Genomic DNA, 17,904 nt, shown 5'->3' with positions numbered 1-17,904 from the left:
TAGTGCATAAACAAGGAGGCAAATAAAAAGCAGCTATATTCATTATGCTTACAGAGGGAAATCAGTATGCCCTTTTAAAGGGGAAAATGACACAGTTTCTTCCCAAAATGTCCTTTTCAGCTTTTTGAGGATATAAACATCAGAGTGCAATGTAGTAATCTGTTTTTAAAAGTTTCTGCTTAAATTTGTTTATAAATATTTTTCTGTAGTTAATTGATGTTCTGCCTTTGGTTTTAAGAGACACTTACAACCTTGGAACAACAGATTTGATCACTTATTTTCTACTTGTTTTAGATTCTTGCCTCCATTGAGCTTCTGGCCCGGTCATTGCCAAAAATTCACCGCAGTGCATCTGAGCCCTCATTAAACCGGGCTGGCTTCCAGACAGAGGATTTTAGTCTATATGCTTGTGCTTCTCCAAAAACACCCATCCAAGCAGGGGGATACGGTGGGTTTCCAGTACACTGAAAAGAAATGTGAAAGCATGTTGCCTGTGTGTCTGTGTGCTGCTGTGTTCCTGAGTGTGCAACACACGTGTACGTTCTCAGTTCCTACCAGCTATGTTTTTAAGTTTTACTGAGGGAACGAAGACCCATTTCCTAACGCTGGGCATTGAAAGTCCCGAGCACAAAAGTCTCTGTTGGTAAGGAATGCCCTGGGAACAGCTGGCACAAGAAGAATTGTAAGGTCACATAAGAGAAGCGGGAAAAGTCACTTCAAAAGAAGCAAAAATCCTCTTGAGGTCATTGGGTGTCATTTTTGCTTGCCTGTGTCATTTTTGCCTAGTTTATTGATTGGATTTAGTTACCCAGGAGTGTATTTGATTTTAGTCTACTCAAGCTGTGGTGGTTTGTTGGTTTTTTTTTCGTCAGTTGAGGTCATTATATTTGAGCAATAGGCTTTAGATTTCTCAGTTAGTAATGCTACTCATATGTGGGAAACAACTGGAAAAATAAACTTAGCTTCAAGGCTGAGCACAGTCAAAACTTCTTGTGGTCAGCAGAAGTGAGCAGATACAACACAGAATCCAAAGAAAGATCTTAGTGGCGTGTGACTCTTATTTTGAAAGTTGAAGTTTAAAATAGTGCTGCTTAGAGAATATCTCTTCCTGCAGAGGAGTGGTGGTGTGGGTTTTTTTTTACTTTTTATTTTTGCCTGAATACTCTGACCTGCTATAGTTTAGACCATCTCAAAATGTTCTGTTACAATGCAACATAGAAGAAATTCTGAATCTGCTTTTGCTGAACTGCAAGAATATTACTGGTAATGGTGCCTTCAATTAGCACAGATTTCCAAATTAAAAAAACATTTTAAATCTCGAGCATAACCAAATACTTTAAGAGAAAAAGGCTGCTAACGCCCATAATAGGAAAAGAGGATTTGAAAAAGCAATTGTTTTCATGGAAATTAGTATCATACCATGAATTCTGTTAAGATGAAACGTTTTAATTACTTTAATATTGTTAAGAATACCACTGAACATGCTTCTGTTCAGTGACGAATTGTTTTTTTCACTTCCACATAAAAGCTGCTAGTTTGACTAGAAGTGAATCAGTTAGACTAGATATCTAACTGAGAAAGCTGGAGACCTTACCAAGATCATGTCAGCTCACTTTAAAGATTGTGTTTTTCTCTGGAACAGGTGAATCAGAGTAGTGGTTCAGGTTATATCAGTCTTTGATGTCAGATATGAAAACAATAATGTTATTGACTGTGTTCTTGCATATTTTGAAATTAGTTATGTGGTTTTGTTTTAAACTGCTAAGCTATTAATTTTCACAGATTATTCTGCGTCGAAAACAAGCTATTGCTGCTCTTATTAGGACTTCAAGGGCCAGGAGTGTTCTTAATGGCCTCTGATCTGCATACTTATAGAGAAGTTGGCATGTTGCTAGTAATAGGTTTTTGAAATAGATCAGGAATTCAAAAAAGGTTTTCTTTTCTGCTGTCTGGCAACTGAGCGTTTTAAAGCAGGAGGCAGAGTTAGAGAGCTTGAAGAGATGCAGGCGATTTCTACATTTTCTGGCCGGATTCTAATGGTCTTTTTGGCTTCTGCTGTTGGAACAGTTTGGGAACTAGCTTTTCTCTCCTCATTTTGTTAGTCAAGAAAATTCAGCTGTTGAAATCTATCTCTATGGAAATAGTTATGGAGGACAAAAGTTGTTATTGTTTTAGAAAATCTGTTTCCCATCTTTCTGGTAGCTTCACCTCATTTTGACAGGCTTATCTTAAAATGAAAACGGGATTTAAGTGGGTTTTTTCCCTCTTACTCTTTTTTTTTTTTTTTTATTCTAGACAGTGAGAAGGAATACTTCTTAAGCTTTGGGGTATGATATTCCGTACAGGCTACAATGCCCATCTCAGTAAGAGCAAGAGGATGGTGCTGGGTCTTCTGCAGAATCTAGAAATGCGCCATCCCAGGCAGAGAAGGCTTAACCGCCTTAACAGGGAGTTACGGAGAGCGCAGAACCATCATCACTGCCCTGCCCGGGCTTGCTCTTTTTCAGGTCTGCCAGATCAGTTCAAACAAGTTATTCCTTGGAGTAGTGTTATCCTCCTTGTTGTTAAGATTGTTCTTCTGTGCTATAGGAACTACAGTTATGGGGGGGAAAAACGCTGACATCCTTAGACACATTTGGCCCCATTTCCTGCTGTATGGTCAGTGCACGAGACTTCTTGCTATGTCACCTGTTCGTGCACGTCGAGCGCGGTTTGGGATCCATGACCGTAAAGTGATCTTAGCTTCTCGCTAAAGATTTTATGAAGCCTAAAAGGAGGCTGGTTTTTGTGGATCATTAATTTTATCTGACATAAAGGCATTTAGGGGTTTAACTTCTTATTGAATGGATTTAGTTACTCAGGAGTGTATTTGATTTTAGTCTACTCAAGCTGTGGTGGTTTGTTGGGTTTTTTTCTTCAGTTGAGGTCATTATATTTAGTTTGTACTATATATAGTTTGTAATTGCTGCTTCAATGAGATTTGGGAACATATGTAGGATGAAGATGCCTAAATACACCCGTGGATTTGGGTCAGTGTTCTCAAAGGTGCAACTCAGCTGTATTGTTTAGAAACAGATACCTATCGGTCCTGAAAACAGGTCTGTAGGATCCCAGGCTTTTCTGGAGGGGTAGTTTATACTATGTGAGATTCCTTTTTTCTTTACTTCCCTGCATCTCAGTATAGAAACAAAATCTGTCTTGGTACTTTCTAGAAGGACCAGATCCTCATAAATGCTGCTGTATATTCTTCTAAGGATACTAATTATCCACATCAGTGTATGTTTCAGATCTTTATTTAGCCAGTGAACGGTATCCATACTAGAAGATCAGCCCAAGATCCAACAGAAAACTGCCTCTTTGTCATACTTTTTTCCGTGTCTGTGAATGTAATCCAGGCGAGGTGTTGGGATTTGGTGTTTCCCTTTGATAAATCAGTTACTCTACTTCAGTAGACAAGGCTGGTACAGGCCTGGAAGGGAACCATTCCTCTTCTTACGATTCTTCTGAGAAACATAGCATCTACCCCAGGATAAGGAGTACAGTTAAGATGTTGTGTATATACCTTAGTAACCTCATGAAGCCAGATAACTTAAAAATTTGTGAGAGTAGAGATTGGTAACTGCATCTTAAATCCTTCCAGGAATCAGGGGCAGCAGGTTTGCTCAGAACATACCCTTACAATATATTGTTTGGACACAACATAAAAGAACTTGATCATCTTTTTAGTACAGATTTTTTGAAAGTGTGCATTTGAAATAGTTTCCACTTGCTTTGCATGTGACGAGCGTGAAAAGACTGTAGCGACTAACTTGAAAGGGCTCTGCAAGAAGTGCTTCTTCAGGATAGAAAGGGTGACATAAAGCGTTTTAGCTGCTACTCAGAAAGTCCTGTCAACACCTAGCAGGATGGAGGATTCCTGTATGTGGATAGGTGTAGCCATCTACATTCCTCATCTAGGGAAAGCTGTTATTGGTAACCGCATTTTATACATGTTCAATCAACATAATCCCATTATTAGATGAACATGTTACCTATTTTGGTCTCCTATTGATTTGAGATCGGATTAGCACCTGAATTTTGAAAGAGGAGATTTAGCATTAGCTTGTCAAAAAGAAGTCTTTGCCTAAGGTTTTATTTAAATGGAAGAAAAGTCTGAAAATCACCTTTTTATGGCTACCATTCTATCTGAAATGCTTGACTTCTGATCCTGTTTTTCCGTTGCCCTTTCCCAATTAATCATTCATCTTTTATCTTCTGAAATCCCTGTATGACTATTAAAAGCTGAATTATTACCAGAAATGGGCAGAAGGACAAGATGAGTAATGAGGGAGCAATCTCTTGTTTATAAATTGATCTTTAATCAGCAGTTTAGGAAAGCAGACTGAAAAATAAATTCAGTAGAGCATGTTTGGAAAGTGTAGCTAAGCATGAATGTCATTCTTAAAAATTAGCCTCACAGGCAGTACTTGATGACTTTTTTTGTCCTTCTTCTCTTAAAAGAAAAAAAATGAGGGGAGGGAAGTACAAAAATTGAGATGTTTCTAGAAGATATTGTGAAGAGAGTTGGGAGATCGGTGAAATGTGCCAGAGACCGGCAAGGAAAACTATCAATATTCAGAGTATTTTAGAGCAAGGGTATTATCTGTTGGTAGAACTAGTAAAATAGGCAATTAGACCCTTTGTGAGGCTTTTATTCTTCTGTTTTTATAAGTTAAAACTACCACCACAGTCTATCAAGACACAGAGCTTGAGGTCTGTCATAGGCCCCTGTGCCAGCAACCCTTATTTTAGACCTTGGGTGCACTCCGTTCTCATTTCCTATGACGCACAGAGCCTTCTCTCCCTGCTTTCTTCACGATCCCTTAGATCAGCTGTATCAGCTGTTGCTACCATGCCCTGTAGATGCCCTTTCTTCCCCCTCCCTGTGCAGACAGCTAATCATTTTCTTGGTTCCCTTCTTTATAGAGCAAGACATTCCATGGAATTAATGCTACCAGTCTAAAATTCTGTTTGCAGGGATATTTCCGGTTTGTTTCCAATATTCAGAATAAGAATCTTAAGAAAAACCAAAACCAACAAAACACTTGCTCATGGAAGGATGGAAGGACACCAAGATAAGGAGCAATTTTTTGGATGTAATGGTATTAACACGCTTCTGTCAAACAGAACAAAAGGTCTCTTCTCTCTGCTTATCAGTCCTTCATTTTTAGGAGAGCTCTGAGGAGTGCTCTCAAGGAACTAACCCAAAATTCATGTAGAGCCCAACAATGGGAAGTTATATATACATTTCTTTTTCTCTTGCTCCTGAGTCATTTTGGTTAAGCATAGTTGGACAACCCTCCCTCAAAATCCTATAGAATACAATTTGTGGGTGGCAGGGACATTTTTTTGCTAAAGTATAAGATTAAGAGGATGAGTATCTTGGTTTCAGCTTCTATTCAATTCTCTGGCAAACTTAAGACTTTGGGCAGTGACTTTACTCTGTGCCATAGTTTCATCATCTCCAAAATGGGACTACCAGTCTATCTCACGGCATGCTGACACTAAATAAACTATGTAGAATTTCAGGAGATCATCGGATGTGAAAGCACTGCGTAGAATTATTGTTTATTCAGCAATTCTGAAGGAAGCATAGGATTGCTTTATTTGTTGTGCTCACTATTAGCGAGGCCTAATTTCTGATCTGGGAGTGAGTAGACAACTCACCATTCTTATTTTTCTCACAGTAGGTTGCTATGTTGGTCTCTAAACCAGATCCTAGGATTCTTTAATATTGGTTTAATATTCAGGCACTTTACTGTATATAGTCTTTAAAGGTTAACAGGTGTGTCAAATAGTTCTTTGTTATTAAACCAGTTTTACACCAGAATAGAAATTAGTTTGCAGTCTGATGCATTTATTGCAATTGTTGCTTTTCAGGAGGATATATGTGCAATAAGGAGTTTAAAGTGAAATTAAACTGATACATTTTATTTTCAAATGCATGATGAATTAGACTTTGCTTGAACTTTCAGACCTCTGTCTTGGGAAGAATGGGTACAGCTTGCTTTCAAGAAATTCTTTTTCGGTAAAATACGCTGGGTCTGTATTCAATGTTCTCCCACTATGTATTCTTTTGTGCTTTAATTTTAACAGTTTGCATTTTTTAACATCTTTTATGTTCAACCTAATGTTCAACTAGTCTGGAGAAAATCTCTGACCACCTAGTAACTGAAATCACCTTTTTAAACCAAGCTCTTGTCCTCCCTCTACAGGAGAATTTGCAGCGTTCAAGTAGCCACAGCACCATGGCAGCACCCACTCTGTTATTTAAGTCTTGTGTTCCTACAGTTTCTTAACATCAAAACTCTATTCTGCTCCACAAAACCTAAAGTAATTTAGAAAAGATATCCATAAGCTTAAAAATGGAGCAGAATGGAACTGCCAGTCCAACACAATGGGAAAAAGTACCTTTTTGGGAACCAGAATCCTCTGCTGCCAGTGTTTCTCCTTCAACACAAACCACCACGTGCATTCGGAGACCCGCAGTGGCTGCCTGTGCCGTTGGCATCATTCCCAGGAGAGAGGAGAGGGCGCTCGTGGTTTGACTGTGGTGCTCGGGCATGAGGGGATGGAACTGCTGCTGCAACTTAGGAGACTTGCTTTGGATGGTCTGCCGGTCGGCTTTCTCCCTCTAACAATGTACCATCAGAGGCTGAAAATCTGATGAGTGCTAATTGAAAAGAATCATCCTCCATTCTGATCTTCTTTTTCCTGGTGTACTCACTGATTTATGGACAATGCAGTATCCCCTTTTCACTGTATTACAATGTCAAACACCTAAATCTGCCTATATTATTGGGTTTTATTCCAGTAAAATTAGAAGCGTGGGGTGATGGGAGCTGGAGAAGATGTTGCTGTAAAGGCGAAGAGGTTAATCTGAAGGAAAAGGGGATGCTGCTGCACCTTTTTTCAGATTTACTTTATCACTTCTTCAAAAAACAAACAACAACCACCAACCTTAACCTTTTTCCTTTTCCAGTATTTTCTTGGTGTGTGCATATACATCTTTTAGAAGGATTAGGTAGATCCTTCTTTTGTTGGTCCAGCAACAAACTGAAGTTTAAAAAAAAAAATGTAGCGAGATTGTCCTCTCTTTTATTTTTTTTCTTTTGTATCATATGATACAATGTATTTATCAAAGATGCTACCACAGCATCTGAAGTCTGTCGAATTCCTGATACAGACTGTGAATGGTGTATGTACCTACTTTAAAAGTTTTATTTTAAACGAGGGTGCAGGTTAATGCCAGGTACCTTACCAATATGTAACGTTTTCATAAACGGGGAAAAAAGTTCTCAGGTTGCATTGAATACAAATACAAAACCCCCTAGAATTAGACATTCCGAAAATTATGTTTTGGTACTTTCAAGAGCTTTTTTTAAAGGATTTTTATCCTGTTAACTAAACATCCTCTGATAAATGTGTGTATAAATGTGGAGCATCTTGTCCTAATGGCAAGTTGTTAAATCAAAACAAAACGGTACTTGCTGGATCCACGCTGACTACTTCTCCTCTCATTGCTTTCTTCCCTGTCATCTCTTCCCTTCCATTTGTCTTTCCCTTTTGTACACTTTGCAAACTGGGGTGAAGGTGGCGGTATCTCCATTAGAGTGCTTTGTTTTCCTGTCCTCCCATCCTGGTTTTCAAATGGCTGGTAGCTTTTTGACAAGTTACCCCATCAGGGAAAAAACAACTCATAAAGTTCTGCACATCGTTTACCTCTAGTAGAATATCTTGTGATGTGATCTGTTTGCAGAGTTCTCTGGTATGTGGTATTACATGTAAATTATTTGTACAGAGGCAAGTCAGACCACATTAGAAAGAAATTCAAGCTCAAACAGAAGTTTTCAGAATTTGATTCTGCCCTGTGCCGCTCCAGGTGAGGCAGGAGAACCGACCCTCCTCTAGCAGGGAGGTTCTTGCTTGGGGGGGAGGTGGGGGGTGTTAAACAAAATCACGACAAATAAATGAAGGAGTTGAATGTGTGTGAATGTGGTGTCCGTGCTAAACATGGATGTATTGAGTGAGGACACTGTCCTTCGCTCCGTAGGAGAGTTGGACTGTTTCTGTCTGCAGAAGGTTGCTCCCAGGCGAAGGGAGAAACGCACATCAGTAGTGGAACGTGCTTTTAAAACCCTGGAGTTCTGCGGTGTTGCTGGTAGTCTGTTAACGTTTGTCAGTAAATATTTACTGGGGTTATAGGGACCGGACTAACCTGAAGTGGGAATTATAACTGAAATACTGTGTATTCATATTAATTCCACAAACATTAGCCAGACAGCAATAGTGAATGACTTAATAGTCACTACAAGAATGAAGTGATTCATGTTGGTACATGAATAGAATTGATTTTGTGTACAGGATGCATTTTAAAAACAAAACAAAACAAAAAAAAAAAGCACAAATTTTTTTCTTGTCTGCTGTGGGTCTTCAGATGCTGTAAGGTTTTTTTCCTTATTGAGATTGGCAGGAATTTAAATAGTAGCAATAGCCACTTTCCAGTGCGGAGAAGCTAATGAGCGAGCGGTGGTGTGCAGACCGGTGAAGTCAGAGGGCTCCCTGGTGATCATCTGAGGCCAATACCTAAGAGGTGGAAGGAGCCTGGGGCCACTGGGGTCAGCAGACGGGTGAGAGCATTTACAGATACAGACTCCCAGAGGGTGAAGCAGTCACTGCTCATTCTCCTTCCACCCCGCGCATTGCTCCAGCCCGTATGGGCTGTGGCCTAATTTGTACATGTCGGGCATACTGGAAATGAATGTTCTCTCGAAAGAAACTGTTACCGGAGCAAGCATGTACAGGTGGTTCAACAGTCTTTTGTTTCACAGAGCTTGTTAGAAGCCCTAGTTTCCTTCCACAAGGTCATGCTGGCAGAAGATTGCCTGCTAAAATATAACTGTTAGGAATTTCATTCTATCTTTGCTTAAAATGAACTTATTTTTGTGAAGATTCATTACCCGTTAGTCTACAATATGCTTCTTGAGCCCATAGGAAAAGCACAAGGAAAATTGCTATCCTTGTCCATGCAAAGCACTTTATAAGTAACACATGATCTCTGGGGTTTTTTTATGGGGGTTTGTTTGTTTGTTTGTAGTTTTGTTTTTCTGTTTTGTTTTTTTTTTTTCCCTGAGGAATGTGCAAGTTGTTTGGCTGCTGTTTAGAGAAGTCCTTTCAGGATGCATTTCTACTGGTTTTTACGTCTGTTTGTTTCCCTCCAGATAGCTGTAGTAATGTGTGTTTGTCTGTAAGAGGTCCCACGTAGTACTCATGCAAAACTTTGGAAGAAATTTGGTTTGTAAATAATTGGGAATATTTTTTTTTTTTAATCTTTTCCTTCTGGAGTTTTTCTGGATGTCTTGCATGCCATCAGAAGCAGTCTTAAAGGTGCCCTGTAGATGTTTAGTGAATGGGGAGATAAGAGTAGACAGGAACTGAGTGCCCTGTATAGCAGTGGGATGAAGGAAGTAAACTGAAATGACCAATACATTCATGTCCGTTACACCAAATTTTTTAAGCTTCTTTGTGGAGTCCCAACCACAAGCACATGCCATAGTGTGGAAACGTTAGTACATATTTTGTGTGCGCGTGTTGGGACAAACATCTAGACGGTCATACTGCTTTTAGCTCTACAGTATCTAGTATCTAATAATGATTTGCAAAACTACTAGTATCCAATCCCAGTTATTCATGTCTTTATTAACCACACATATACCTTCCCCTCTGCCTTTCCTTTTCCACACAGTTAGAAGAGGCCTGTTATCTGTTACATCTTCCCTATCAGTACATGATTGTTTCCTGCGGCATATTTGCTGGAACTGGAACATTGTAATGGAGTTTAAATCAAGTGGTATGAGTATAGAGGCCTGGTTATTTTGAAAGTAATTTCTGCGTGAATTAAGTCCTACATGGCCCCAGATACAATTAGCTCAGTCATTTCTTTTTTGCTATACTCAGGCAGGTCATTAAATGAATCCAATTCTGCTTTTTATGCTTACCTAAAATCATCTTTTCTTGTACTTGAATGCTCTAGCAGCTGATGATGATGCAGAATGTTTGAGGCCAAATACTGCCATCTTATCGTGGCCTCTCAACATCACTTGGATTAATATGCGCTCATTAGAGGCAGAATTTGGCCTTCATGACATAAAATGAGTGAAATGATGACTGTTGTTAAATACTAGGAAGAAAATTAACTCTATCCCAGCCGAAACCAGGACGCACGTCTTTCCACAAACGCCCAAATCTGGGGGGGAAAAATACACTGAAGATCATGCATAAATAGGTTTGCTTCTATGTTTGCCTGGTGATGTAAATGCATCCAGCATTTTACAGAACATTTGGGGAAGCCAGACCCGCAGAAACCTCACAAACAAGTACAAGTTGAAGTTTTGATAGCTGGAGGGGCTAAATTTAGGGAAGAAGCATGGGGACATTTCACACTTTTGCAGCCTGTAGATTTCATTCCCTTCTTGACTGTGAGTGCAGCATGTGTAGCACAAACTATTCATAGTACTGTAGACGTGTCTTCTGTCTGTTGGAAAAAAGTATCACCAGTAGCACAATGCGACAGGCAAAGCTTCTAGGTACAGTCAAGTTCAGTTAAAAAGCAGTTGCACGAGTGGACTGTTACGGCATCACTTTGAAGGTGCTGGGTGTTCTGTTCTGGTTTTCTGTTACGCATTTTACATAGAAGTTTATGAAATGAACTTTCTGTTTACTGCAGCCTTGTTAATATGCGTTTGCACTTCATATTTGTTTTGGCATGTGTTTTAAATATCTTTCTTCATTGCTTCATTACTTCTTACCTAGTAAATAAAATTATCAGAAGAGCGGAGCAGAAATAAGTTGTTAAACTTTTCCTTTGCATTTAAGTTTCAAGGATGCTAACACAGAAGCTACTAAGTCAGCATCGTGACAGCAGTAAATAACTACGAAACTGTGGAAGGAGGAAACTTTAAAAACTGCAGAATATAGAGTACACCAAGAATTCAGATGAAAACTAGCATATCTCTTTTCCTGAGAAAAGAGAGCAACCAAGACCCTCTGTTAAATGGTTTACACAGGGATCCCCTAAAATAGTCTTTGCAGTTTGCCAAATGATCACGTGCCTTCGCAACCTTAAAAAGTACAACAGAATGTAAACCAGGTGCTTTGTAACTAGAGCAGTGGCTTTGGTTTACTTCTGATGCAGTAGTTTTGTATATAGCTATTCCTGTAGATAGGTAGTTTCAAGTTGGTAGACTTCTGTAAAGGAGCAAGGAGGGCAGAGAGTATTCCCCAAAATACCTATGATCATTTCAAAGCTAGGAACTGAAGGATACCTAATTCAGTTACAGTAAACCTGCTGCTTGAAATCTGCTCTATCAAAAGTTAAATGAGGGTCATTTAATTTAAAAATAAACAATCCCTCCTCCTCCTCCAAAGACACAAAGATCTTGTTAAAGGTAACAGAAAGCTCTGAAGAGGCCCGAAGTTACAGTCATAGATAGCATCTTGGAATGAGATGGTAGATGAAAAATAAAAGCTAGATGAGGAGAAATTGATGGCTAGTACTCATGTAATCAAAGTCCACATATATCAGACCATACAATTAATTCCCTGGCCCAAAAAGTGCAATTAATTTTGTTTTCTGGAATATCAGCAGGTTTCCTTAGTTCTTCCTCGGGCCTCTTGCAGTTACTCTTCAGTGATCGCATACTGTTACTGCACGTTAACCGTGGGTGATGGTAGGTGTCTTGTCAGCTGAGGGCAACCAGTATGTTTGAATTTGATTTGTTCAAATTTCAAACCAGTTACATAGACTTCTGGCAGTACCTACATACCAGTGTCATATTTAACCTACTTGTCAATAAAGGACAAAATAATGGGTTTTGGTTATTAGTGCTTTTTCAGATCTTTTCCTTTTCTTCTTTGGGCCAAGACTTTGGGCATAATTGTAAATTATAAAGTTATGTCTAAATGCACAGTTCATACAAAATATCAGACCAATTTTAATTTGTTTTTTTTTTCCTTTTAGAAAGCAAAGTGTAAAAACGTTTTACTAATATTCCAGGAACTATCTGGAATCCTTCTACCTACCCCAAATTCTGCACTGAAAGTACATGTGAGAAGATGGTATTTTGTCCTTTTTTTTTTTTTTAAAAACAAAATCGCAAAGAAACGTATTTCCCTAAGAGAAGGGAGCTGATGGGAGGGTTTAGAAACTTCTAAACTACCTAAGCATTTGCTTCATAGCATCACAGCAGCTGTGTGTTCAGCTCATCCAGCCTCTTTAAGAGCCACCAGTGGCCTGTCCAGTCATTTTGTTTAGTTTGTCGCGTTTGCAGCAGCTGTACTTTAGAGTTTGTGTGACATTTACTTTTGAGCGAGTAAACCACAAAAAATAACTATGTTTTCTTTTTTGTTTGGGTTTGGAAAACGGTTGGGTTTTGTTTTGATAAATGTCGTTCTGTGTTGCATTTGTGTATTCACCCTAGTTGAAAAGAGAATCTGTCTGTGTGTTTGGGAGTTCAGTGGAACATTAGGAGAAACAAAGCCCACCATCTGGGCACGGATGTTGGGCGTAGGGGGCAAAATGGACCAAACTTGGGTGTTGGGTTATTTTGGGATGGTGGGGGGTTCCGAGGGCATAATTTAAATTAACTCTGTCTAAAATAAAATGTAAGTGCAATAAATGTGCTTTTTTATTCAAAGCTGTGAACCTTTAGGGAGGAAAAAAAAAATCAAGAAAAAAGAATGCACGTCATTCCTTCATGAGCCTTGTGTCCTACCTGCCTCCCCTTCCTCCCCCCTCTCCACACTTCCCTCAACTGACAGAAACCTGACAGTGGCCAACTTGCATGTGTTGGCAACCCAAATTAATGTTGCTTTTCTTCTGATCTCATTCGTTGGGATTGGGGAGAGTCCTGCCCCTTACTTCTTGCCACCCTCGAAATCCCTGTGGGCTCCAGGGCTGACCTGTGCCACTAGAGCAGGGTCTACCGCTGCTCGGGATGCACAAGCCAGCCCACCTGCGCTGTGGCCATCCTGACTGCGAGTACAGCGCTCCTCCTGGCCCTTCGTCCTCCAGGTGTAACTCCCCTCCCTGCCCCGTTTCAGTCCGAGTGACCGTCTCCCAGGGCTGGGCAGGTGACATTTTTCTTAAGCAATTGCAAAAGTAATCAGTCATCAGCTGCCTAATTGGATCCCTTTTCCCCTTTGTCAAGACACACATGCAGGCTGGCCACTGCTGCCTTCTGTGACTCTGCCTTGTTTTGAAGGAGCAGTTATACGTGTTTGGAATCTGTTGTGCATTACTTGCACCGTCTCTCTTTCTTACTTGAGCGCAGGCTGCTTTTCCTAGATTAGGAAAGGTGCACCGGTCTCTTGGGGGGTTTCCACGAGAGGCGCAATGCATACGTTTCATTAAAAAGTGATGGAGGGTGTAGCACTCGGTAGTTGGACCCTATGGGGGAGTAAGAGAGGACTGGCTTGTTTAAAGTTTATAGACAGACAGATCTATATCCTTTAAACTTGATTATTTTTATATATAGTCAAGACAATGGCATTACCTCATAATACAGAGGCTTGTTTATGAGAGGCAAAGTATCTAGTAAGGAGAGGAAAGGGAACTTTATATACAGATTTGATTTCTTTTGTTTGTTTGTTCCTTTGTGCAATGAAATGTATGTCCCACCAATTTAAACTCTGTGCTAACACATTCCTTTCAGCTGTATTTTTTTTTTTTGACCACCAGAGGTTTGCGAGGGGCTTATGACTGCAAAGTAGAAGGTCCAGTCTGATTACTTAAAAAAAACCAATTGTGTTAGTAGATTTCCATAGCTGCTTTTCAAAATCTACAATGGAGTAATTGTTTTGAAACTTGTATTTATTTTTTAACTCATAACAAAATGTTTATTTTCGGTTTCCTGTTACATAGGTCATGGCAACTCCTCTTCTTTCCTTCTCAAGTTTCCCCTGTAATTGCCAATACAACTTATTTTTCTTGTTTGTTCCTTCCCCCTTTACTTTTGTTGTCCCTTCATTTGTACTTTGGAGTTTTTCTCATGTAAATTTGTACAATGGGAAATATTGTCCAGTTTGGTTAGAGAGCATGGAGACTTAAAACATATTAAAATTTGATAGCTGAATTCAGATTGAAGAAAACTATTTCTGTGTAAAGTTATTTAAAGAACTCTGTATTATATAAAAGGCAAAAAGTTCTATGTACTTGATGTGAATATGAGAATACTGCTATAATAAAGATTGACTGCATGGAAAAGTCTGAAGGAGATCGTCTATCACGTAATTCACACCTCCTCCTCTCCATGAAGTTCCAGAGGTGCAACTAAGGTGGTTAAGGGGAGTGAAAAATTTACTTTGATGTTGGTTTAAAATGTAACTCTGGAAGGAAAAAAACAGGGGAAAAAAATAAACCAAAAAAACAACCAAGGGATGCCTGGAGAGTAACCCACCTCCCTTCATCTTCCTTATGCTGGACCGCTGCCTCCTTGACCGCTGTGCTTAGCCCTAAGGCATTTTTACCTTCGCAGAGGATTTTGCCTCATGAGGATTGTTCTGGACTTTGATAACACCCAAGGGCAATTCCCCCTCACCCTGGGGAAAGCTTGGCACCAGTTGGTCTGGGTTCTCTTCAGGGTAACTTCCCCTGCTTCTATGGCAACTGTTACTTGGTGACAAGGTTAAGTAAAATGTCCTTATGTTAGCTTTTCTGCAGTTCTGACATGGACAAGTTTTATTTCCCCCCACCCTTTTAGTGGTTATTTGGCAGAGCTTTATGATGGCATTCTTACCTACTATGCACTCATGGAAGTTTTAAATCACTCTCTGAACATGCATATATATCACCTTATTTCTTGGGGGCAGCACATCATAGATTGAGCAAATGTTACAGAAGCTCCTGTGGACTCAAGTACCCCACCTCTAAAGCTGTACTGTTCATTCTCCACAAATCCTACAGCACTCAAAAACAAAGTACAATTTAGCTTAGAGGTTGTTTATAGTTAACTTTTATTGAAATAAGGACCAAGGAGCCAAAGCTTTAGTTCCAGGGACCTCTTTAGTTCCAGGGACCTGCAAGTAACAGAAGAGAATCCTGAGAACCTTTTCACCCATCCTTTTCCCACCACTGAGAGCAGGGGAAGGACCTCCTCTACAGTACCCGTGCTGCCTTCAGCAGTAGTTGAAGCTGTTAGTTTTACAGAGCCACAACGTGACACAGCAGCTTAACAGATACAGTATTTAAAGAATCAGAAATAATCAAAAAGCCCCAAACCTTTAAGGGGTGAATTGCACAAGTCTGTCTCTAGTAACAGAGAGAGCATGTCCTCAAGGTTAGGTAATGCTGGCTCTACAGAACAGCATGAAGAAAGTAATTTTGAACTGGTAGCAGTTAAGCTATAACTCATCAAAAAATAAGTTGTTACACTGCAGGCTTATGTCACCAAAACTAGACTACCTGACTCAAGTATTCAGCAGCCCATGAAAAGACTGCGTAAAGGCAATAAAAAGAAACAGTGCAAATACCTGCACACTGTACAACAGAGATTTGGCACATTTACCTTTGGAAGTGCATAAATAATTGCTGCAAAGAGGGTACTTCCACCAGTACCAAGAGAAGAGGGCCGGTAAGCAGAGCCAGGCATGACGCCCTGGCCCCTTGTCACAGCCAGGGGCTTTGAAGCAAAGTTAAGGCACGATCCAAACTCTGCGTGCACTGGTGGCTGGGTTTATTGCCGTTCAAAGCAAAGCCCAGCCTAGGGGCAGCCCCCGGGGGCAGCCGTGCCAGGGCCGCCGGGCCTGTGCGAGGAGGGGCGGCAGGAGGCATACCCGCGGCTGGAGCCGCCTATTCCGCGTCGTCCGGAGGGATCCCGAGCTCCTCGTCCGTCCAGGCCGCGGGGTCGGGATAGGGGAAGTGGCCCTGGGAGAGAGGCACGGTCAGAGCTCGGCCAATGCCCCGGCCCCCGGTCCCCGCCCGCCCGCCGGCCCGCCGCCGCCACGCCGGCCTCACCAGCACCATGTCCGAGCTGTGCCAGAAGTGCCAGAGGATCCAGAACCACATGAAGCCGCTGAGGAGCTCGCTCCGGATCACCTGCGCCCGCGTCAGCTCCGGGAACTGCCGGTACCGCGGCTGGATGTGCACCCCGCCGCCCGCGCTGCAACAAACGCACGGCCGCCGCCTCACTCCCGGCCCCGCCGGCACCCGCCCCGCTTCCCTCGCCCGCCCCACTCACTGCCGCAGCCCGGTGGCGCCGCTCCCGGCCCGCAGCAGCCGTCCCGCCGAGCGCCCCAGCGACGCCAGCATGATGGCGGCTCCGCCGCCACCCCGCGCCCCCAATGTCACCCCTGCCACCTCCCAACAACAGCCGCCGCGATTGGCTCGCTCCGCCGCCCGGCGCCTTCCAACTCCGGGTGCGGAGGGGCGAGCAGGGTCGTGGGCGAGAGCGAGAGCGAGGGAAAACGCCCCGCCCCAGACGGCGGCACGGCACGGCACGGCACGGCACGGCACGGCACGGCACGGCACGGCACGGCACGGCACGGCACGACGACACCTCCGCACCGCCACGCTGCCCCCACCTCCCCTGGCACTTGGGAGCGGCAGGACGGCACCAACGCATCGACGGGGTGTTCCTCGTAAGTCCCAAAAGTTGGCGTCGCCCACGGAGGGCGCAGAGGAGGGAGCGGGGTGACCTTCCCAGCCAAACTGCTCATTTCGGAGCGGGGGCAGAAAGCGACGCCGGCTGTGTCGTTTAGGAAGGGGCTAGAGAAATAACCCGCCCCTTCTCTCCCCCCCTAGGCGGCCCACTTGGTCCAACCCACGGCGTCCGGTTGCGTAGCAACGGGGCGCGCGCGCTACCAGGCTGGCGGTCCCGGGCGGCCCCGGCGGCGCTCCCCGCCATGGGGGGGCGGGCGGGCCTCGGGCTCCGGGCCTCACCTTCGTGGTCGGGATGCGGGCAGGCGCGGCCCCCGCGGCGGCGTTCCTGAAGGAACGCCTGGTGCGGAGCCTCTTCCTGCTGGCCGGCGGCCCCACCGGCGCCCTCTTCAACGTCGTGGCGTTCTCCAGCAAGGCGAGGCGGGGCGGACGGGGAGCGGGCAGGGGGGCGGGAGGGCGCCAGGCGGTGGGAGCGGGGGCGAGACCAGGCCCTCTCTGTAGGCCGGCTGCTGTGGCGGGAATGCCGGGGAGAGCTACAGGGCGCCTGAGCGCAGAAATACCCAATGAAGGACCTCGCGCCTTCCCACGTTGGCAAAGAGCTGCACGTGCGAGTGGACTTTTGCTGTTTCTTTATTTCTTTCTTCTTTTTTTTTTAATAGGTGTTAAAATGGTGCAACTGCCTAGTCAGATGTTCGCTCAGTAGTGCCACCCAAGCAGCAGCCTGGATTCGATCCCTGCAGTTTGAGAACGGCATGAAGGATGCGAGTGGCCTGGCTGTGGCGTTTGAGGACCCAGCCTGCCAGTCGGTGTATCTGTTCACTGACACACTCCCAGAGCGAGAGTCAGAGGAAATCTGCCAGCTTCTTGTGGAGAACAAGTTGCTTCCGGTACATGTTGTATGCCTTTTGGGAGATTCAGATGATCATGAAAGAAGCAAGCAAAAAATAATGGAGAAAGTAGCCAGACAATCAGGGGGGTCCTTTCAAGTGATCAGACTCCCCCCTACTGCTTCTGAAAAGGTATACCACTAATACAAGATGAGTGCATAGTAATTAGTTCCTCCTGAATCTTTATTGGATGACACTTCACAAAGTAGAACTGGGAGAGAGTTTCTGTGACCCTCTGGAAGGGTAACCTTGTTTTGCCTGGCAGCTTATAAACAAAGCAGTCTGTGGACAAAGATTTAAAATAGGTTTGGCATCTCTGTGGCA

At 42.9% G+C, this 17,904-nt stretch overlaps 3 protein-coding genes across 7 annotated transcripts in view; 2 read left to right on the top strand and 1 right to left on the bottom strand.

Annotated features, from left to right (window-relative positions):
* Positions 1-12,177, top strand: part of BRAF (B-Raf proto-oncogene, serine/threonine kinase) — an 84,472-nt gene extending 72,295 nt beyond the window's left edge. For 2 of the 3 annotated variants that reach the window (XM_075158064.1, XM_075158077.1), the window contains 2 exons: positions 295-448; positions 6,255-12,177. In XM_075158064.1, coding sequence (XP_075014165.1) covers positions 295-448; positions 6,255-6,277 — 177 coding nt within the window. In that variant the 3' untranslated portion in view covers positions 6,278-12,177. Of the gene's footprint in view, positions 1-294; positions 2,508-6,254 lie in introns of all 3 variants that reach the window. The other variant, XR_012674819.1, reaches the window with a different exon arrangement.
* A 2,857-nt stretch (positions 12,178-15,034) lies between these two features.
* Positions 15,035-16,635, bottom strand: NDUFB2 (NADH:ubiquinone oxidoreductase subunit B2). Its single transcript, XM_075158138.1, has 4 exons — positions 16,275-16,635; positions 16,052-16,196; positions 15,871-15,961; positions 15,035-15,114 (listed from the first exon to the last, which is right to left on the bottom strand). The coding sequence occupies exons 1-3, from the start codon at positions 16,343-16,345 to the stop codon at positions 15,887-15,889; spliced, it is 291 nt and encodes a 96-aa protein (XP_075014239.1). The 5' UTR covers positions 16,346-16,635; the 3' UTR covers positions 15,035-15,114; positions 15,871-15,886.
* Positions 16,378-17,904, top strand: part of LOC142085754 (uncharacterized) — an 18,457-nt gene continuing 16,930 nt past the window's right edge. For all 3 annotated transcript variants that reach the window (XM_075158052.1, XM_075158044.1, XM_075158035.1), the window contains exons 1-2: positions 16,378-16,674; positions 17,353-17,712. In XM_075158052.1, the coding sequence (XP_075014153.1) occupies positions 16,378-16,674; positions 17,353-17,712 (657 nt within the window). The remainder of the gene's footprint in view (positions 16,675-17,352; positions 17,713-17,904) is intronic.

This window comes from Calonectris borealis, chromosome 1 (assembly GCF_964195595.1).
Source record: "Calonectris borealis chromosome 1, bCalBor7.hap1.2, whole genome shotgun sequence".
Classification (NCBI taxonomy): Eukaryota; Metazoa; Chordata; class Aves; order Procellariiformes; family Procellariidae; genus Calonectris; species Calonectris borealis.
Note: the sequence above shows the minus strand (reverse complement) of the source record. Positions and strands in the feature narration are given on the sequence as shown.

Excerpts from the sequence above, each read along its gene's own strand:
- NDUFB2 (XM_075158138.1), bottom strand. The coding sequence starts at position 16,345 with ATGCTGGCGTCGCTGGGGCGCTCGGCGGGACGGCTGCTGCGGGCCGGG. Across the intron at positions 16,197-16,274 it reads GGCGCCACCGGGCTGCGGCA|CGCGGGCGGCGGGGTGCACA; the intron begins GTGAGTGGGGCG and ends CGTTTGTTGCAG. Across the intron at positions 15,962-16,051 it reads ACAGCTCGGACATGGTGCTG|GGCCACTTCCCCTATCCCGA; the intron begins GTGAGGCCGGCG and ends CCTCTCTCCCAG.